The following is a 21,051-nucleotide window of genomic DNA, read 5'->3' on the forward strand; positions in this document are numbered from 1 at the left end:
AGTGCAACGCTCTGGAAGTCGATGCTAGCCTTGGTACATGGACGCACGCCACTGAATTAATGTGTTAGTGTGGCCGCATGCCCTCAACTTTATACAATCTGTTTCCAAAAATTGGTTTCTGTAAAATCGGAATAATCCCATAGTGTAAACATACCCGAAGCGTGGATTGCTGATCCCAGGGTATGTCTATACTAGAAAGGTAAATAGGCCTACATTAGGATTAATGAGGATTATATTTAGCAGTGAAATGGGTTCCATGTAACTCCCAATATACTTTCCCTTGACAGCTCTCTATCCATCTTTGTATATCAGGAGGAGATACCTAGAGAGTACATCTTGGTACAAAAAACCCTCACCCAAGTATTTTAACAGGTAGAATAGAGTAAAAATAACCAAACATTCAAAGCATTTAAAAAATAAGCCTAGTTGTGTAGAAAGTTGCAAGAGTAATAGCACTGGAGAACAGAATGCAGTACCGGAGTTAGGGGTATAAATCTTCCTATTGTGCCCCACAAATATTCCACAATATTGATTTAAAGGGATCACCATTACAGGTGAGAATAATTCAGTCTCAATGACCATTCAATCTCTGGATTCTTTAGATGCTCAACAGATGCCAACTGTTATGGGAGTTTTGCTGATGTAGACATCAGTCCCATCGGAAATTAATTAAGACCACCACACTCATTTTATATTGGGTACCAGCTTATATATTTATCATTTTGGTCACTACCAAGTTGAGCTTGGTGCACACCAATGTCCTAGAAGTAAAACAGTAAAAGCCTCAATATTACTAAAACCTTTAGCCATACAGATGCATAAAGAAAGAGCAAATTTACAAGAATCATTATGTGAATAATATGAATATCAAGCCACGATATTTCTGAAATTGATAACTCCTTTATTGAAGGAGAAACTGAATTCTTGGAAAGTCTGAGATTTTTACAACAAACATTGACATTTAATTTGTTTTCTTCCACTGTAATTGAATATACCAAAATTACCATGAGGATATCAAATTATGTTTCAGGGGTGTCAGTAAGACATGAAGTAGGAATATTATACAGACTTTTCTGATACTAGGAAGTTCACTGAATTATTTTTAGTGATTTACTTTATTTTACGAAAAGATGTACTTGATAATAGCAACAACAATCTAAGTTAATTTGTTTTAAAAGTGAATGTACAATGGAAGTATTGTCATTGGAAATAATAAGGTAACAAAAGTTTAACTTGACATTTATTTTTCAAAAGTGTTAAATGTAAATATGAGTTTGGAAATATTTCATCAGTAACAGACTGCTTTTTAAAAAAAATATATGGTTAAAAGTTTTTGTACCTCCAATACAATACGTCAATATTTTCTGTTCTGTGTAAAGCAAACCATCACATTTGTGTTCCTCATTTATATTCGTGTAAATTTGTCTGAAGCAATGGATTGCTTCAGTGAAAGGAATAAGGTAAACTGTTTGATTTGACAAAGAATAATATTATTTTAACTGGCATACATTTGAATAAGTATTAATGACCTTTCTATATAATTATCAAGAAATAATAAAAAAACCTGTATCTAAAATTTGTGTCTGAAAGAGAGATCCCCTTCAATCATCCATCACTTCGGTATTATAAAAAGGAAGTTGTAACAAAATGGATAGAAGGAAAAAAGCTGAGGAAGAAACAAATAGAGTGATCTAGACGGGCTCTTCAGTTATTACCAAAACTATGCCTATTTTATCAGCCTGTTTATTTAAATATGTAACAGATTTGTGCAATGACTGGTTCCAATTATGGAGGCAATTCCATTTGAAACAATTTTATAGCATTTCTTTAACGCTGGACTCATATTCAGAAATCAAGAGGGTTTTTTAAATTTTGAGTTCTGTGGACATTCTCCCAAGCCACACTTCAAAATATATGAATGTCATACTCCAGGTGACTGCTTTAAACTGATCTATACTCATGCACTTACCAAGCCTTAGAATGTGAATCAGAACTACTTTTTTCCAGCAGAAGCAGCTTTTTTCAAAAGTGTCTACAAATTGCTAAATAAAAACTTTATCAAAAGGATCAGCAATGAAGTAGTAGTTACTGGCTTTTCCTGTTGAAATGAAAGAGGATTTGTAGTATCCTCATAATAAAATTCAACAAGTATTTTGTTCCTGTAACCTATAAATACTACAAGATGTAAATGTTCATTTGGTTCCCATAAATTAGAAAATCTGGTTATTTCTATAGAAGTTTCCCATAACTCTAAACTAATGATTTAAAAAACAAAGTGATACTACATCTGAGTGCCTTTCCTAACAATTTGAGAGACTAGCTTAACCTTTCTCTCACCCTGCAAAAGTGTGCTTTTTACTGATACATGATTTTTAAAAGTATTTGTACACAGTACACTAGCTTAAATATACAAGTGGACATGTTAAAGTCATGTTATGGTTCAAGGTACTTTTGGACAAAGGCAGATATTAAGTTAGTTATTTTAATTCTGCAGTCCTACGCAGGACAAGCATTATTAGAGACTTCAGCTTCCTACCACCATTCACGTGTTGCATGGAGAGATCAATAAATAACTTCTGTGGTCCAGTTTACCTATAACGGAAGATACTAAACAAAGAAAAAAAAACTATTAAATTATTTGTGTCTGACCCTGATAAGATCTGAGTTGTGATACCCAGTTTTTAACTGTGAGAAAAGCAATAATAAATCTTTATCTTGCTTATCAATAGACACCTCATTTTTCCATGACACCCAATTTTCAATATGATGTTTAACAAATAACTTATGCATGGGGCAAAGGTCATGGTGGTAGAGCTAACCAAGTTGTAGAACTAACCCAGCACAAATATGGGTTAAAGAATGGACTACCAGCTCTTGAACAAAAGGAATCTGGGTGCGTTATGGAGGCAGTGTGCCCAGACACTCATTGGGCTCTAAAGTCATGAATACCCAGTCTAAGTTATATTGTCAGACCATGAAAAGTAATACAGGATTCTGTTGTGCTGATGTAAAGAAATCTGACAAAACCGATTACCTCCTTTCTTTGTTTAGAGCAGAAGATGAAATAGCTTACTAACTGATATTATAAGTAACGCATGTCACTATGACACAAAACTTGCCGTGATTTGTGTGTTTAGCTACAAGGTGCAGTATTTCTCATGACTGACTCAAAGCACAGCCGCATCCAATTGTAATGGAATTCCATCTCACACAGAGCGCACTGTAGGACTTTGAAGAAAGTCTGTATGATTGTAACAAAGTAGTCACCCATTCTCTCCTTAAACATGAATAAATCCATGGGGTAATCAGGCACAGGCGGCATGTAACGGGTTTGTCTTCATTTTATTCCTTGTTTTTGTTTGAGGACATGCACTTGACTCCAGGCAAAATCCATCCCCGGTTACAAAATAACACAACTATTCTTTTCTTTCTCTTTCTCCCTCTCTTTCTCTCGAGGTTCTTTTCGTTTGCGTTCATTACTTCCAGATTGTCTTCCACTTGCTGGAGAAGCAGCTCCTTGCACCTTCTGGAAGAATGATTTTAAAAATCAAAAACAGCAAAGAGAAATATTATTCTAAATGCTAAAGGTAGTTTCTCAATCAACATTGCTGTCTAAAATTCATATGGCTTGGAGCAGTAACTAACGGAAACTGAAACTTGCTCACTAGCTTTAATAATCATTAATTATGCAAACCACAGCCATCAGGCACAGAGTGTTTCAGTTTGCGGTTGGTTAAAACTAACATGCAAAATTAATTATTTTTGGCAAGAAAGATAGATTCCCACCAGCCCAACTGAAATACAATCAAAGTCCCATCTTTGTGGCATCTTATACAGCACAACAGACCTAAATAATATGCAGTACTGAGCCCCAAGCACTCTCCCTATTATGCAACCCTGTTCCTAATCAGTTCAGTCAGTGCCTTATCACTTGTATCATTTATTTTGATATTAAATTTAACTTAGTTTATAATATCCCCATTTTCACTGTGCTGGAGGTTTTTCAGTTTTCTTTTTTAAAAATCAAAGACAAACTACATTTTCGAAGTTGTAGAGGGAAAATGCTAGGTTTTGACTACTAATTATGGAAAAGTTGGGAATTTTGGCAACAAGGAAGCCATAGGAGATAGTTTTAGTTTTTGATAATCAAGAGGCAGTGAATGCTTTTGGTTCTTGAAGCCCTACGGGGCCAACTACGGGAAGGGGCAAAGGTGATTTTACATTTGGGAGAGCAGGCACATGAATTTCTTTTTCCCCATCCCAGCAATTGCAGCTGGCTAATCCCTTTACGTCTTGATGAAATAACTGCAGCTGCATCCAACAGTGATGGATAAACACAGTAGTTTGATGTTTCTGCTAAAACAATGAGCAGCGTAACCGTGTTATTTATATTGTCATAATTGTGCTTCTCTGTTTACATCCTGTTTAGATTAAGGGGTGCAGTTCACACTTCTGAGTTATTGTTCCTGTCTGTCCGCAGGCTCAGTCAGACATCACAGATAGTTTATTTTCAATTTCTGAATATTTTTTGTAACTAAAAATGTGCTTTTTTAAAAATGATCTTAGAATCAGGAAAGGCGATTTTAAAAATCTAGTTAGGTGACAATTTACATAGATGAATATAAATCACATTAAACAAGGTGCCTTGAACATAATTATTTACCTTGACAAAACAACCTCAGAGGACCTGGACTGAAAATTCTATTGTCATCTACCGCTAATTTGATATTTTGACATAAAATTAAAAGGACAGAATAAAAGCAATTACCAACTCTACTACAAACTAAAGCATTACATAATATAATGCAAGAACACAAACTCCTATAATGTGGTTTGTGGGAAAGCACCATAGTTGGATATTATTTAACAGATAACTCCTCTGATAATTCAGAAATTACAGTGGACTAAATCTGTGGTTTTCAAACTTTTTTTCTGGCAACCCAGTTGAAGAAAATTGTTGATGCCCATGACCCAATGGAGCTGGGGATGAGGGGCCTGGACTAGGGGAGGAACTCAGGGCTGGGGCAGAGGGTTACGGTGCGTGGGTGAGGGCTGCAGGGCGGAGCTGGAAATGAGGGGGTCAGGGCTCTGGAATCGGGCCAGGGATGAGGAATTTGGTGTGCAGGAAGGCGCTCCGATTTGGGGTGGCTCAGGGCTGGGACAGGGGATGGGGTGCGCACTTACCTCAGGTGGCTCTCTGTCAGCAGCACAGTGGGAATGCTAAGGAAGGCTTCCTGCATGTCCTGGCACCACGGACCTCACTGAGCCCTGGAGGCAGCCAGCAGCAGGTCTGGCTCCTAGGCATAAGCACGCAAGCGGCTCTGTGCAACTCTCGCCTGCAGGCACTGCCACCCCCCAACTCCCATTGGCTGGAAACTGGCCAATGGGAGTGCAGAGCCGGTGCTCGGGGTGGGGGCAGTGCGTGGAGCCCCACTGCCCCTCTCCCCACCTAGGAGCTGGACCTGCTCCTGGCCACTTCTGGGGTGCAGCGCAGTGTCAGAACCGATAAGGACTAGCCTGCCTTAGCTGGGCAGCACCGCCGACAGGACTTTTAATGGCCCAGTCGACGGTGCTGATCAGAGCCGCTGCGACCCAGTGCCTTACATTCCATGACTCAGAACTGGGTCACGACCTGCAGTTTGAAAACCACTGGACTAGAGAAAGGCAGAGGTGGGGTTTTTTTGGTTTTTTTTTTTACACACCAAATGCCAAGACATCTATTGTACAGGCTATGATCACTGGCTAACAAGCAGCACCCTCAAAATGTTGGAAGATGCTCTCCCTCTGCATGTGCTACGCCTTTTTTCCCCACCCCCCGAATGAGAGGGCTTCAGTCAATTTTGAGTTTTCTGTCCTCTTTGTTGGTTCTGCAGTCTAATAAATAAATTTGAGACAGACATTTTCAGCTTTTATGATTCACTCATACACAGGGATATGTTTTGCATTTGCTGCCTCATATTTGGATGACTGGGAAGGTAACAAGGAAAATAATGTCTCAATGAGGAATAAACAGATATGAATAAGAACTTACTGATTAGATGCAAGTTGGATAAATGGGGTTTTATGCAGCTTTTTAGTTGGTTTAGTTTCAGAAGTCAGATACAATTAGATGTGTAAAAACAGTTATGCAAAACTGAAAACGGGATTATTTAGGGACAGTGAGACAAGCAGAACTGCATTCAGTGACATTTCTAGTCATGATGTAGGAGAGGAATAAGATGTTAAAAATTGGTTCTGCTGTAGCTACTATTAGCTAAATAATGAAAACCCAACTCTACATACTAATTAGTATAAAACAATTCAAAATCCAAGAGATACATGTTTCAGCTTTTCATAGGATTGTCTTATTAAAAAAATTAAAAAATAAATCAATCCTGATCAACTTTCTCTTCCTCATCCAAAGATGGCTGAAATACTGCATGGCACTACTACCGTTTCAATGCAATTTCTGTAACAACAATTATAACTCTTATCAGGATCCCTATTCAACAGTCTTAGCAAAATCTTGATGTAGGAGCCTAGGCCATTAGCAACATGGTTTAATTTACCATGACTGACTGAAATTGATATGGAACTAGCATGCATACTCTAGCAGTAATAAGATTTTTCCTAAAGTTTATTGTGCAATTATCATAATTCACTCATTGTACAGAGTGTTAGTGGCATTAGTGTTACACATCGAGAGCAAGTTCTATGAACATTGTTATGGTAATGCTGTCTATGTAACTGTTACTGAAGCAAAAAGATGAAATAAAATCTGAGGTAAAGTAAGATGCTATGGAAGAAAATCAAATAGACAGTATCCTTTTCATTCTGAATGAAATTTACCATTGATGTAAAACACTCACAGTAGTAAGAAATTGTGTTTTAATGAAGTTACCACAAAACTAAATAAAGCTAATAACTGTTCTCTAACCATGGAATATGCTCTGACCTGGACCTGAGCAGCAGCTGCAACTGCTTGTTCTTGTTCCTGATAGTACTGAGAAGCCCGCCTATCCTCCTCTTCCTGCAGCTTCTTTGCCAGCTCTAGATCACTGATTCCTTCTGGGATCTGCTCCCAATCGATATCTTGGCTCTGCTGCTCTTGTTGTAAAGACAATGCCATCAGATAGTCCTAAGAAGTAAACTCATTATTAGTAAACACTTTTCTGCTTCCCTAACGATTAGCCAAAGTTGTAACTGGAATTCCATGAACCTCTAAAAATGAGAACTCCAGGATTCAATATTTATGCTTCCTGGATGCTTTATTATGTTGAATGGCCACTTAAAATTGTTGACTAAGGCTTCCATAAGAAGTTAGATCAAGGAAGGAATTGTGATAGGAGCCCTGTATACCTCCTCTGTCTGTGTTGACTGCCATATATCTACAGTCTAACCTTTTTTTAAAATATTTATCCACATGTAAACAAACATATATAAAAACTGTGTTTACGTTCGGGCTTACTTTTTAAATTCCTAATATTATCACCTCTTTTTTTAATAAGTGTTCCATTAAACCACTATGAGCAAGCTATTCTCCATCAAAAATCTTCATCCTGTCTTTGGGGGAGTGGGGATCACTCTGAAAATCTAGCAGAGGGATTATGATTTATAGACCATCATTACTCAGTGATGTTAATATTCACTTAAATTTTGAAAGCATGTAAGAGAATGAAGTTCCACACTGACAAAGTGCTAAAGTTATGTGAATTTTACCCTTTCAGAAATATTCACGTTGCAATATATTATATTCAAGAGTACTTTAATTAGCACATTACTTTACAAAATCACTTTAGACCAAGAGCAGAAGAGAGCAAAACTGCAGAAATCCCTCAGAAAAACTGTGTGGGGACAGAAAGGACAAGTGCAGTAACATCTCTTTCCCCTAACTCAACTACCATATACCCACATCTTTCTCCTCAGAGAACCACATGGAAATTCAGTTTAATGTGAAGTCAGAGAGGTGCAGAAGCAGGAATCAGCTGCTTTATGTGGCACATTTCCCCTTATGCTGCACACAGTAACAATAGTAAATGTTGCTTCAAGGAGCATTAGCTTACCCTGTGGGATTGGTGACACAAGAAAAACAGAACCCAGGTGCTACCAGCACTTGGGGACAGGATAATAGGCCTCAGGGACTGCAGAGGGACAGATTATTTCCAGCGCAAAATCTGTGCTTTGACTCAGGGTTACTACTGGATGCACAGACCAGCTGTCTGTCTATTGTGAATACTGCTTCCCCATCCCTTCCACACCTCCACAAACTCCTTAAGGAAGAAAAGATCATGACCCTCCCAAAAAGTACACACATTTTTGGACAAGTGTCCGTCACTTCATTTTATATTAGAGGAGATCAAAGATTTTGAATTTAAGTAAGGGAAAGTTTTTTCACTATTTAAATTAGCTACTTCTGATTGTAGGGCTAGTGTACAATACTGTAACTTTTGCAAAGGAATTCTTAAAAAGCTGAACTTTAATAGTTATACTGGATCAAACAAAGATATTCTATTACTAGGAAGATATGTCATCCAGAATTGTACTGTATTGCACCACCTAAGAATAACAGAATGTTTTGTAGCTGTCAGTTATTTCAGATATTATTTGTATTGAATTTAGTTTTCATTTTATCTGCCATGAGGGAGCTGTCATGGGAAAACACCTTTCAGCCAAATAAAATAATAGTAGTAATAGCTAAATAAAATGGAATATCTTCTTGATCAATAGAAGAAAAAGATACATTACAGTCTTTCAGTTCAGAGCTTTAAAACTAGAGTACATTAAGCACACCAGGGAACTTTTAGTTTGTAGAAGTAGGTTCCACACAAATAGTGCACAGCAGGATTAAGAGAGTTAGACTTTCACTCTAGCTTGTCAAGAACTTATTGTACATATAGATATATAGCTAACTTTTGTACAGGTGTCCACAGCATCAAGGGGCCATGGCAGCCACGGATTTCCAGCAAGTGAAGATGCCCCAGCCATCTCTCTTTCACTCAGAAATGTCCCTTGCACTGGGAACTAGCCATAAAAGGCTGCTATATAAGCTCTACACTACTTGGGGATTCCCCTTACCCAAGCTGAATCCTGAAGTGCCCAGCACTGCTGGCTTTATGGCTGCTTTGAGCCATAAAATCACAGTGGAGAATCCAACTCATTGAGTTTTTGGGGTTGCACTGAAGTGTTCAATTCCAACAAATGCCAGTACAGAACCATTTTTCCAAATTTGTTCTCAAGCTTATTTTCCCCACAATGTAGCACTTCACCCTAGCAGAAAAATTGATGTGCCAGCTTTTTAACATTTAATTTTGATATACCAATATTTTTGTTTTTCATTATTTCAACAACGCCAAACAAATTAAATCTGATAACATTAATTTCAGATAATCAACTCAGTTACAGACATCTGTTTGGGCTAGTCTCTGCTCATACCTGACTGTGCAGTACCACAAGTGACCCCTAAATTTTTCTCATATTTCTAAATTTTCTAAATTTCACTCATATATTTGCAGGGAATAAGATTAAGTCTTGATTTATATTATCAGAAACTGTTATCAAAACCTACACATGTACATTGGAACATGTTAACATGGGGGAGATAAAACATCTTAAATCTCAGATTTTAACTGAAGTGCTCAAATTTATTAAATGCATCTGCCTACGCATATTTTAAGCTTTTTAAAATATGTAATAATCCTTCTCAAATACACTTTAAGAACTCATTAATTGGTTTTGTCTACGCAGAATGTAAGTTCCTTGAGGCAGAAACTGTCTCTTGCTGTATGTTTCTACCCTGCCTATTACAATGGGTCCTCTTAGATGAGACCTCTGGAAGCTAGCTATGGGAATAAAGGGGAACAAGAAGACTTTTTATCAATACATTAGAAGCAAGAGGAAGACCAAGGACAGGGTAGGCCCACTGCTCAGTGAGGAGGGAGAAACAGGTACAGGAAATTGGGAAATGGCAGAGATGCTTACTGACTTCTTTGTTTCGGTCTTCACTGAGAAGTCTGAGGAGTGTCTAACCATAGTGACTGCTTATCGGAAGGGCGTTAGGTTTCAGAAGATAAAATAAAACAAGAGCACGTTAAAAATCACTTAGAAACGTTAGCATGCCTGCAAGTCACCAGGGCCGATGATGCATCCTAGATACTCAGGAGTTAATAGAGGAGGTATCTGGCCTCTAAGCTATTATGTTTTGGGAAATATGGAGATGGGACAGATTCCAGAGACTGGAAAAGGGGCAATTAGTGCCCATCTATAAAAGGGCACCAAAAACAACCAGTTAGTTTAACTTCTGTGCAAGGAAGATATGGAGCAAGTAATTAAAGAAATTCATCTGCAAATCTGGAGGTGGTAAGTTGATAGGAATAGCCAGCATGGATTTGTAAAGAACAAATCATGTCACCAATTGATAGCTTTCTTTGAAGGATAAGCACAGAGATCCTGTGGCACCTTTATGACTAACCAGAGGTTTTGGAGGCATGGCTTCGTTGGTGTAATCTATTTGATAGGATAACGAGCCTTGTGGATAAGGGGAGCAGTGGATGTGATACTAGACTTTAGTAAGGCATTGATACGGGTCCCATGATTCCTTATCGATAAACTAGGCAAATACGATTTTAGATGGGCTTACTATAAGGTGGGTGCATAATGGCTGATAACCATACTCAGGAGTAGATCAATGGGTCCAATCCTCTTGGAAAGATATAACAAGTGGGTTCCTCAGGGCGTCTGTTTCGGGACTAGGCTCTGTTCATATCTTCATCAACGATTAGAGTTGGCTAGAAAGTACGCTTATTAGTTTTGCGGATGATTACCCAAAACTGGGAGGGATTGCAACTGCTTTGGAGGAGCGTCAAACATTCAAAATGATCTGCGACAATTGGAGAACATGGTCTTGGGTAAACCGGATGAAGTTCAATAAAGACAAATGCAAAGTGCTCCACTGAGAGGAACAATCAGTTTTTCAACAACATTACGAATGGGAAGACTGTCTGGAAGGAGTCTGGCAGAAAGAGATCTAGGGGTATAGTGGACCACACGCTACATATTAGTCACAGTGTGTACTGTTGCAAACAAGCAAACGTTGATTCTGGGATGCATTCGGTTGATTGTAATACAAAACACGAGAATTCATTTCTTCCGCTCTACTTTCTGCGCTGGTTAGGCCTCTAACTGGCGTATTGCGTCAGTTTCTGGGCACCACTTTCAGAAAAGGATGTGGAGAAATGGGCAGGGTCCAGAGAAGAGCAACAAGAATGATTAAATCGAGAACATGACCTTATGAAGGAAAGGCTGCAAGGAATTGGGTTATTTAGTTTGGAAAGAGAACGGACTGAGGAGGGAATGATAGCAGTTCAGGTATCTAAAAGGGTGTCATCAGGAGGAGGGAGAAAACTTGTTCACCTTAGCCTCTAATTGATGAACAAGAAGCAATGGCTTAACTGCAGCAAGGGAGATTTAGGTTGGGACATTAGGAAAAGTTACTGTCAGTGATTTAAACCCGGAAAAAAAAATTAAATTGCCTTAGGATGTTACGGAATCTCTCTCGGAGTATTTAGAGTAGGTTAGATAAATGTCTATCAGGGATGGTCTAGACAGTATTTGGTCCTGCCATGAGGGCAGGGGACTGGACTCAATGACCTCTCGAGGTCCCTTCCAGTCCTAGAGTCTATGAATCTATAAGCTAATATAAAAAAAACAAACTAGAAACTATGAACACTATTGTTTTTGTATTCCATTCTGCAGAATTGACATCAAAAGGCAAAGTGATGACAGTGAGATCTGAAATAATGTACATCAAACCACAATTATGTAATGTACTACTCTTCTCAAATTTAGGAACCATTACAGACAGGCTAACCCATGCTTTTAAGGTAAATTACCAACATCATGCGGAATTTAAGTCCTTACAGAACAACTCTGAAGTTGGCTAGATACTGCAGCTTTCACAAACTAGCATAAGCTACTAAGTTTTTACTAATAGGATGACAGTAATTTATTAGTCATAGTACGTTACTATGTATAGTAACTGGAGTTCTTCAGATGTGTTGAGTTCTATTCATAGTGTGCATGCACCTAGAGAGTTTGAGATTGGAGACTTTTTGGCTCACACTATCCATACGGCATTCATGCACCCTCGCAGTCCTTGCGCTCTGCAGTAAGGGCATTTAAAGGCAATGTGTGTCAGCACTTCTCACTGCAGGATCCCCAACGACTACTCCAAGGCAGACAGAATGGAAGAATGGGATGTGGAATGTGCATATGGTCAACACATCTCAAAGAACTCCATTTACTGTACATGGTAAGTAACTTGCCATTCTCCTTCGAGTGTTTGTCCATATACACCTTCCACTGATGTTGACTCCCAAGCAGCAATGGGAGCTTAGAATGGTTAGTTAAACAATGAGTGAAGGACTGCTTTACCAAACACAGCATCAGATCTAGAAGACTCAGTGATGGTGTAGTGCTTTATGATGATGCGTATTGATGCCCAAATAGATGCTTTACAGATCACATATATTGGAAAATTTTCACAGTGATGCCACAGATGTTGCATAACCACCACCATCACTATGAATCTGGCAGCTGTTTCCACCCTATACACTCACCGACGTGTATGGCCATTTGCTGGCCTTTGTTGACTAATGATAAATTCTTTGCAAGTCTCATTTGGCAGTTTATCTGCAAAGGCATGCAGTCTCCCGTATACCAGAAGTCATAATTGGCTAATATGGCCTAGTAACTGGCGACACAGAACCTTGCTAAAGGGGAGGTTTACTGGGCAAATTTATCTAATCTCTGGTTAGTCCTCCTTTTGGTGTGGACTTGAGTTGTTTTGCTCTTTCCTTCATTACTGTGACTACAGACGAAGAGGTCTGTAAAATAATTGTGCAGTCTTGGGAGGCACTTGATATTTTCTATCTGCCTTAAGAAAGCAATGGGGTGCATTTGCCACGCAGTTTTGGCTGTGTCCATGATAGCTTTGTTGACAGGGAGGGCTATTTTTCCTGCTAAAGAAGCATACGGAATGTCCACTAACTTATGAGTCTGCTTCTGGACCTCCTCAATAGGGATTTGAAGGGCCTCAGATATCCTTTTTAATAAATATTGGAAGTCCTTGAAATAGTCCAATTATGAGGCCATTGGTAGCACTACAACCTCCTCAGGGGACAAAGAACAGGGCCACCGGAGCTGGCAGGCTGCCTTCTTGTTCCTGTTCTTCGATAACTTCCTGTTCTACCTGCAGTTGAGGCAGAACCAGGAAATCTCAATGGGTGGCCTGTGGGACTGATACTGTGGATGAAACAATCTCCTGGCAGCGGTGTTGGTCCGTCTGGCTAAAATTGGACTGAGCAGACCAGAGTCCCCAACAGGAAGGTCCCAGTATTTTTCCCGTGAAGAGTGTTTGGACTCTATCAAATGTTGAGGGTTGAGGCAAGTAAAGAGGCTACTGGTATGGATCTTCCTAACACTTTGACTCTGAAGATAACAAGAAAAATGGATAACGCTGATTAAGGGGTGCTGGTGCTGTGGCTCCCAGTGCATTAGGAACAGATGGTGCAGGACCAGTTACTAGAGTCAGTGCTGACTGTAATGCTGAAGCCAACAATAAGGGAGATGAGGTAATATCTTTTATTGGACCAATTTCTGTTTGTGGAAGAAACAGGCTTTCAGGGTGCAGAGAGATGAAGAAGAGCTCTGAAGCTCAAAAGCTTGTCTCTTCCACCAACAGAAGTTGGTCCAATAAAAGATATTACCTCACCCACCATGTGTCTCTCATATCCTGGGACCAACAAGGCTACAACACCACTGCAAACAGTAAAGGAGAGTGTAGATCCTGTTGTATCTGGAGATCAGTTGGTGCTTAGTATTTGTTTGGTGCCTTCAGCAAAAGTGTTGTGGATTGGTGGTCTGGAACCAGGTTCTCTCAGGGCAGTATCACAATCTCAATTATGGAACAGGAGAGGCCCTTGGTGTGTGGCCTAGGTCAGGGTTGGCCCTGCTGCCAGGAGCATCAGTGCTGGGGCCATTTCACAATGCACCTATAGAGTACTAGGTAGATGGTACTAGGATTAAACAAGGTCTTTTGTGAATGCAGAGTTTTCTGTGCTGGGTGCTTTGGTGCTATCCAGTTGGAATTGGCATGAGACTGGCAGAAATTATTCTGGGCCAAGAAGTGTCAACAGATGTTAGGTGCTATGGGCAGGTTTTCCTCTTAGACAAAGCCTTGGTAGATGTTCTGCCTCTCGGACTCCTGGAGCCTTGTGGGCTGTCTGAGGAGGACACAGACCTCATGGCCTGGGCGCTCGGCAGTCACTGGGCTCTTGCAGGCTGTACTTTGGGGCTCTGAAGGCATGAGGAAGACCTGTAAACCAGTCTCTCTGTCTTCCCTGGCCTTAAAACAAAAAGACTTACAAATTGCCCATTTGCTGGGAATGTATGATTCTTTCAGACAATCAAAGCACTTCTGAATGTCAATCTGAGACTGTGATAATTCCCTCACAAGGAGCAGCATATCAATTCAAGAGAACTGGACGCTCTCATGTTGTTGGTGATGAATTCCTAAAGAACTAACAATAGCTACAGATAACCAGGTAACTATATTTATTAATGGACTAAGCTATGACTATGCAAACTGTGAAATCAGAGCTAGAACTATACTAGTAGAGAACAGTTGGCAGTCTCTCAGGACTGGTCTACACTGGGGGAAGGAGGGGATCTATCTAAGACACGCAACTTCAGCTACGCTATTTGCGTAGCTGAAGTCGAAGTATCTTAGTTCGACTTACTTGGCCGTCCTCACGGCGGCAAGTTGACCGCCGCAGCTCCCTCGTCGACTCCGCTTACTCCTCCTGTCAAGGTGGAGTATGGACATCGATTCGGGGATAGATTTATCGTGTCTAGATGAGACATGACAAATTGATCCCCAATAGATCGATTACTACCCACCGATCCGGCAGGTAGTATAGACGTGGCCTCAGACAATCAGGGCTCCATTTCTAAGCTGAAAGGATGTGAGAAGAACTGAGTAGTGGCTGATTACCTTCTCCCTTATATGCCCTCACTGCAGAGCATGAGGATTGGCAGGGTGCACATGCACACATGGATAATACTGGCCAAAAAGTCTCCAATCTTGAGCTCTTGAGGCATATGCACACCATGAGTGGAATGTGCATATGGACAAGCACCCAAAGAAGTGAAAATTCCATAGTATGATTTGTTTTTATGTTTTTAATAATGTATATTAATTCCTTAACATGTCAAATCTGACTTCTGGTACATGAACAGAACATGCTAAGAAATACTCATGTGAAGAGGTAACAGTAGAATCTTTGGAAAATGGGTTCATTTTTCCTAGAGATCAATTTTCAAAAACAATTAGTGTCATCCTTACTCTGATCTCATTGAAGTCAGGGGTAGAACTTCCATTGACTTCAATGGAACCACTTTGGAAAATCCCACCCTATAAAAGCTGGAGAAATGCAATAGATTTACCTGATCAATTTGATCTTGCAGCCCTCTATATACAGTTTCTGGGTCTGATGGAGGTCGAAGGTGGAATTCAGAGTCACAGAAATTTCCATCACCATCTACATTATGTAAACTTTCCCAGACAACTTTCTCTTCTGTAAGAAAACCCTGGTCTGTCACCAGCAGATAAAGCTGACCCTAAATGGAAGGATAATAAGGATAGAATCTATAAAATGAATAAAAGTAGATCTTTACAATCTGTAACATTTACTTTTTACTCCTGCGAAACTCCATGATTCAGTAAACCGAATGAGGATAATGGAGATTTATGCCCATGTTTCAGATTTAAAACTATTTGTATACTTCTATTACCACTACAGAATATTGAGATTTATATTAGTGCCCGTTGCCAAGGCACATTAGCAACTTACAGCAGTACAAAGAATCCATCACAGGAGAATAAAATCCCTGCGTATTAACTAAAGTTCCCATTCTTTATTACAATAAGGATAAAACATAGTCTTATAGTACTGTGCTTCAACACCAACTTGGGGTCTGAAACTACTTGATGGAACAGGTTCCAGAGGTGTGGGCCCTTTGCTGAGAATACCTTGCTACCAGCAATGTAAATCCCAGGACACCAAAAAAAAAACCCAACAGATTTTAACTCCCATGGCAGGACTTGGAGATGAGAGGATCTTCAAATAAGTGGGTCTCGGACCATTATTAGATTTCTAGATGTTAATGCTTTAAACTGCACCCAAATGCAAACAGGTAGCCAATGCAGGTCATAGAACACTTTTTTTTAAATGAGCTCCCTCCAACTCAACGGGAGCTGCTAACTTCAGCAGTAGCTGAAGCTTTCAAGTCCCCTTTAGTGGTGCCCCAAGTAGAGCTTACAGCAGCTTTCCAGCCTTCATGTTATAAAGCCATGTCTCACTGTGACACTGTCCACATCAGATTATATATTATTTCTATTATGGCAGTGTTAGAGGCCCTACCAAAATCAGAGTTAGTGTGCTAAGAGCTGTACAAATGCATAGGAAATGATAATCCCTGCCCCAATAAGTTTACAGTCTAACCAGACTAAACTATGAGTGGGATGCAAGTAATATGCCCATTCCACACAAAGAATTTACATACAGAACGATTAATTGACTTCCCCAAGTCATAAAAGAAGACTATAACAGATCCTGGAATCGAACCCAGAAGTCCTGAATTCCAATCATGTACCTTAACTTTACAATCATCCTCTCTCTCAAAGGAGAACAGTTTCAGCCAACAAGTCAAAAATATACCATAGCTGTCAGCTGAAAATTCAGGGCCAGCAATGAATTCAATATGGCCAGAGATTGCAAATTGTGCTTTTGCAAAGGTCAGATAAACAATTCTGCTAAAAGATACAGTGCTTCCTTTATCTATCATATCGGCTTAATCTTACATAGCCAGTTTGATTGCATCTAGTCTGCATTTTTGTTAGAAATTGACACCTAGTAGCTGAAAAAGAGCTGAGCAGCAGCATGAAGTAAAAATAGGGTTGCATAGTGGGAAATTTATGACAGCATACAGAAATTTACAACTATAAACCAGCTCTTAGACACCTCCAATAATTAATTTAAACAGAAAGAAGTTTTATTTATCCATTGTTATGATTAACCAAAAAAGTTCTCATTAATCTTTTTCTTGGCAACTGATCTAATTAAGCAGAAGTAACAACATACATGGTTCTCCCACTCTCAGCATAAATACATGACTGAATGGGGGACAAGATTTCACAACTGTGCATGCAAATGGTCAGTTAATTGTTTAAAGGCTCATTTGCATACTTGTCACCATTGTGCATGCAATCACAGTAAATCTACACAAATATGGGTACTCACTTCTGTGACTGCAGATGTAGCCGCACAATTACGGAATTGGAAGCAAGGGAAGATTTAAATACTAATATCCATTTTGTAACAAATCGTAATACTTTTTTTTTTTATTAGCCCTCCTCTACTTTTATTTCATTGACCACTTTTGTAATAATTGGGCCTAAAAATTTACCCTAATTGTAAGCTTAACTGTGGGAAAGTGGATAAAAAGTTTACAAGATGTTCCAATCACGTGTATCAATAAATGTCAATGGTAAAAGATGCAAAAGGGAGACAGACGAATCAGTTCAAACAAGAAGGCCTACTGATATAACTCATATATATACTGATATAACTCAAGTGTCAGGACCATGTCAGGTAAACAAGAGAAGAGTGGAACCGGAAATCAAAAGAACATAAAAATGGCCATTCTGGGTCAGACAATTGGTCCATTTAGCCCAGTATTCCGTCGTCTGCAAGTGGCTAGTGCCAGATGCTTCAGCAAAAACTAACAAAACTGGGCAATTTATCAAGAGATCAATCCTCTCTCATCCAGTTCCAGCTTCCAGCAATCAGAGCTTTAGGCACCCAGAGCAGGAGGCTGAGTCCCTGAGCATTTTGGCTCGTAGTCATTGATGGGCTTATCATTCGTGAACTTATCTAATTATTTTTTGAATACAGTTATAGTTTTGGTCCTCACGAGATGCCCTGGCTACAAGTTCCACAAATTGACTGTGAGCTGTGTGAAGAACAACTTCCTTTTATTTGTTTTAAACCTGCTGCCTATTAATTCCATTTGGTGACCTCTAGTTCTTGTGTTATGAGAGAGGGTAAATAACACTTCCTTTTTCACTTCCTCTACTCCATTCATTATTATAGACCTCTATTATATCCCACCCTCAGTTGTTTCTATTCCAAGATGAACAGTTCCAGTCTTTTTAATCTCTCCTCAGACAGAAGCTGTTCCATACCCCTAATAAGTTTTGTTGCCCTTCTCTATACGTTTTCCAATTCTGTCTGTCTTTTTTTTTTTTTTAAAAAGATGAGGCAACCAGAACTACACATAGTACTCAAGATGTGAGCATACCATGAATTTATATAGTGGCATGATGATATTTTCTATCTTACTATCTATTCATTTCCCAATGGTTCCTAACATTGTTAGCTATTTTGACGACTGTTGCACATAATGTTGAGTGGTAATAGCTAATTTAGACCTCACCATTTTGTATGTGTAGTTGGGATGATGTTTTCCCTATATGTATTACCTGGCATTAATCAACACTGAATTTCATCTGCCATTTTCTTGCCCAGTAACACAGTTTTGAGACACTCTTTGTAACTCTTCTCAGTTAGATTTGGCCTTAACTATCTTGAGTAATTTTGTACAGTCTGAAAACTGTGCCACCTCACTGTTTACCCCTTTTTCCAGATCATTTATGAATATGTTGAACAGCACTGCTGTCAGTACAGATCCCTGGGGGACTGTGCTATTTACCTCTCCCCCCTGTGAAAACTGAACATTTATAGCATTTGTCTCCTATCTTTTAACCAGTTACTGATCCATGAGAAGATCCTTCCCTCTTAGTCCAGGACTACTTACTTGACTTAAGACCCTTAGGTGAGGGACCTTGTCAAAGGCTTTCTGAAAGTCCAAGTTGACTATATCCACTGGTTTACCTTTGTCCATGTTTGTTGACCCCCCCCTCAAAGAATTCTAATAGATTACTGAAGCATGATTTCCTTTTACAAAAGCTGTGTCGACTCTTCCCCAACATATCCTGTTCATCTACTTGTCTGACAATTCTGTTCTTTATTACAGTTTCAATTTACGTGATACTGAAGTTAAGCTTACCAACCTGTAATTGCCAGAATTGCATCTGGAGCCATTTTAAAAAATCAGCATCACATTAGGTATCTGCCAGTCATCTGGTACAGAGGCTGATTTAAGTGATAGGTTACATACCATAGTTAGGAGTTTTGCAATTTCATATTTGAATTGCTTCAGAACTCTTGAGTGTATACCATCTTGTCCTGGTGACTTATTACTGTTTAACTTCTCTTTTCCCCAGAAAAGACAGTTTTTATCATTTTAAATACCATCTAAGGCCTGGTCTATATGTAAAATTTAGGTTAAAAAATCCACACACCCCAACTGCCATAGCAACACCAACCTAGCCCCTACGATAGATGCAGCTAGGTTGACAGACGAATGCTTCCATTAACCTAGCTACCATTGCTTGGGAGGTAGTGTTCCTGTAGCAAAGCAAAAACACCTTCCATCGCTGTAGCCTGTATCTACACTATGATGTTATACCAAACACAGCTATGGCACTGCATAGCATAGCAATGGCCTAAATGATAGCGAAACAAGGATGGTGGCAGGGGTAGGTTCCTTTTTAAAAACTCTCTCCAGCTATAGAAATCAAGCTACTTTAAAATGAAAGCCTTATTTAATACTTAATATTTCAAATGTTTTAAGTTTCTTTTCTGTATCTTTAATAAAAGGTTAAAAGGATGTTTAATGATGTGTTTGCCACGGTACCAAACAGGCTGAGGGGGCTGTATATCAAACTTTGTTTAAAACTGTTTAATGCTGGACAATTACAGGGGCACATTAACACTTTTGACTCTTAGACTCATTTATTCTATCAAAATTAATGTACCAACATGATTATGTTCATGAACTTTTTCAAACTGGATAAAACCAAACCAAAAAAGTTTTATATTTCCATCCGCTGTTTTAAATAATGCAGTATAATCTGTCATAATATACACTACTGTAATTAGAAAAACAAATTGAAAGAGGAATGCACATCTTAAAATAATATACACAAGTCTGTTAAATGCAAATGCATTGTAGAAATTTGAATTATATTTATTTAGCAGGTTAAACTCCCACACTGCTGAAGTTTTATATGGCTACTATTGATCAATTCACTGCAATTCACTTTTCTGCATTCTAATGTTATAACCAAGGAGTCTCACCTTAGAAAACAGTTTGGAGCAATATTTCAAGAGTCTAGAGTAATGACTGAGATGGTGAGAAATAACTTGTCCTACAACAATGGTTGAGCGAAGAGAAGGTGTGTAGGAAAACTATGGAAGTGAGGAAAAAAAAATCTCTCTCAAAGTCACCAAAAATACTGACATTCAGAAAAAGTTAGACAAAATTTCAGTTTCTGTCCAAGTTTTGCATCAGATATACATTACACAATTGTTTTATGTACAACTGATTAAATATATATATTCTAGGGCTGCAGATTAATCGCAGTTAACTCATGAGATCAACTCAAAAAAAATGAATCACAATTAATCGCAGTTTTAATCACACTGTTAAACAATAAAATACCAATTGAAATTAAATATTTTTGGATGTTTTTCTACATTTTCAAATATATTGATTTCAATTACAACCCAGAATACACAGTGTAAACTGCTCACTTTATATTATTTTTATTACCAATATTTGCACTATAAAAATGACAAAAGAAACAGTATTTTTCAATTCACCTCATACTGGAGTGCAATCTCTTTATCGTGAAAGAGCAACATACAAATGTAGATTTTTTTTGTTACGTAACTGCACTCAGAAACAAAACAATGCAAAACTTTAGCGCCTACAAGTCCACTCAGTCTTACTTTTTGTTCAACCAATTGCTAAGACAAACAAGTTTGTTTACATTTATGGGAGATAATGCTGCCCACTTCTTATTTACAATGTCACCAGAAAATGAGAACA

At 38.8% G+C, this 21,051-nt stretch overlaps 1 protein-coding gene across 3 annotated transcripts in view; it reads right to left on the bottom strand.

The window, feature by feature from the left end:
- Positions 1-880: 880 nt before the first annotated feature.
- MINDY2 (MINDY lysine 48 deubiquitinase 2) overlaps positions 881-21,051 on the bottom strand; it is a 117,951-nt gene continuing 97,780 nt past the window's right edge. Inside the window, exons 7-9 of one of the 3 annotated variants that reach the window (XM_075069585.1) lie at positions 15,481-15,654; positions 6,935-7,117; positions 881-3,523 (exon numbers count right to left, since the gene is read on the bottom strand). In XM_075069585.1, coding sequence (XP_074925686.1) covers positions 3,401-3,523; positions 6,935-7,117; positions 15,481-15,654 — 480 coding nt within the window. In that variant the 3' untranslated portion in view covers positions 881-3,400. Of the gene's footprint in view, positions 3,527-6,934; positions 7,118-15,480; positions 15,655-21,051 lie in introns of all 3 variants that reach the window. The other 2 variants (XM_075069587.1, XM_075069586.1) reach the window with 2 other exon arrangements.

The sequence above is a fragment of the Chelonoidis abingdonii genome, chromosome 9, assembly GCF_003597395.2.
Source record: "Chelonoidis abingdonii isolate Lonesome George chromosome 9, CheloAbing_2.0, whole genome shotgun sequence".
Taxonomy (NCBI): domain Eukaryota; kingdom Metazoa; phylum Chordata; order Testudines; family Testudinidae; genus Chelonoidis; species Chelonoidis abingdonii.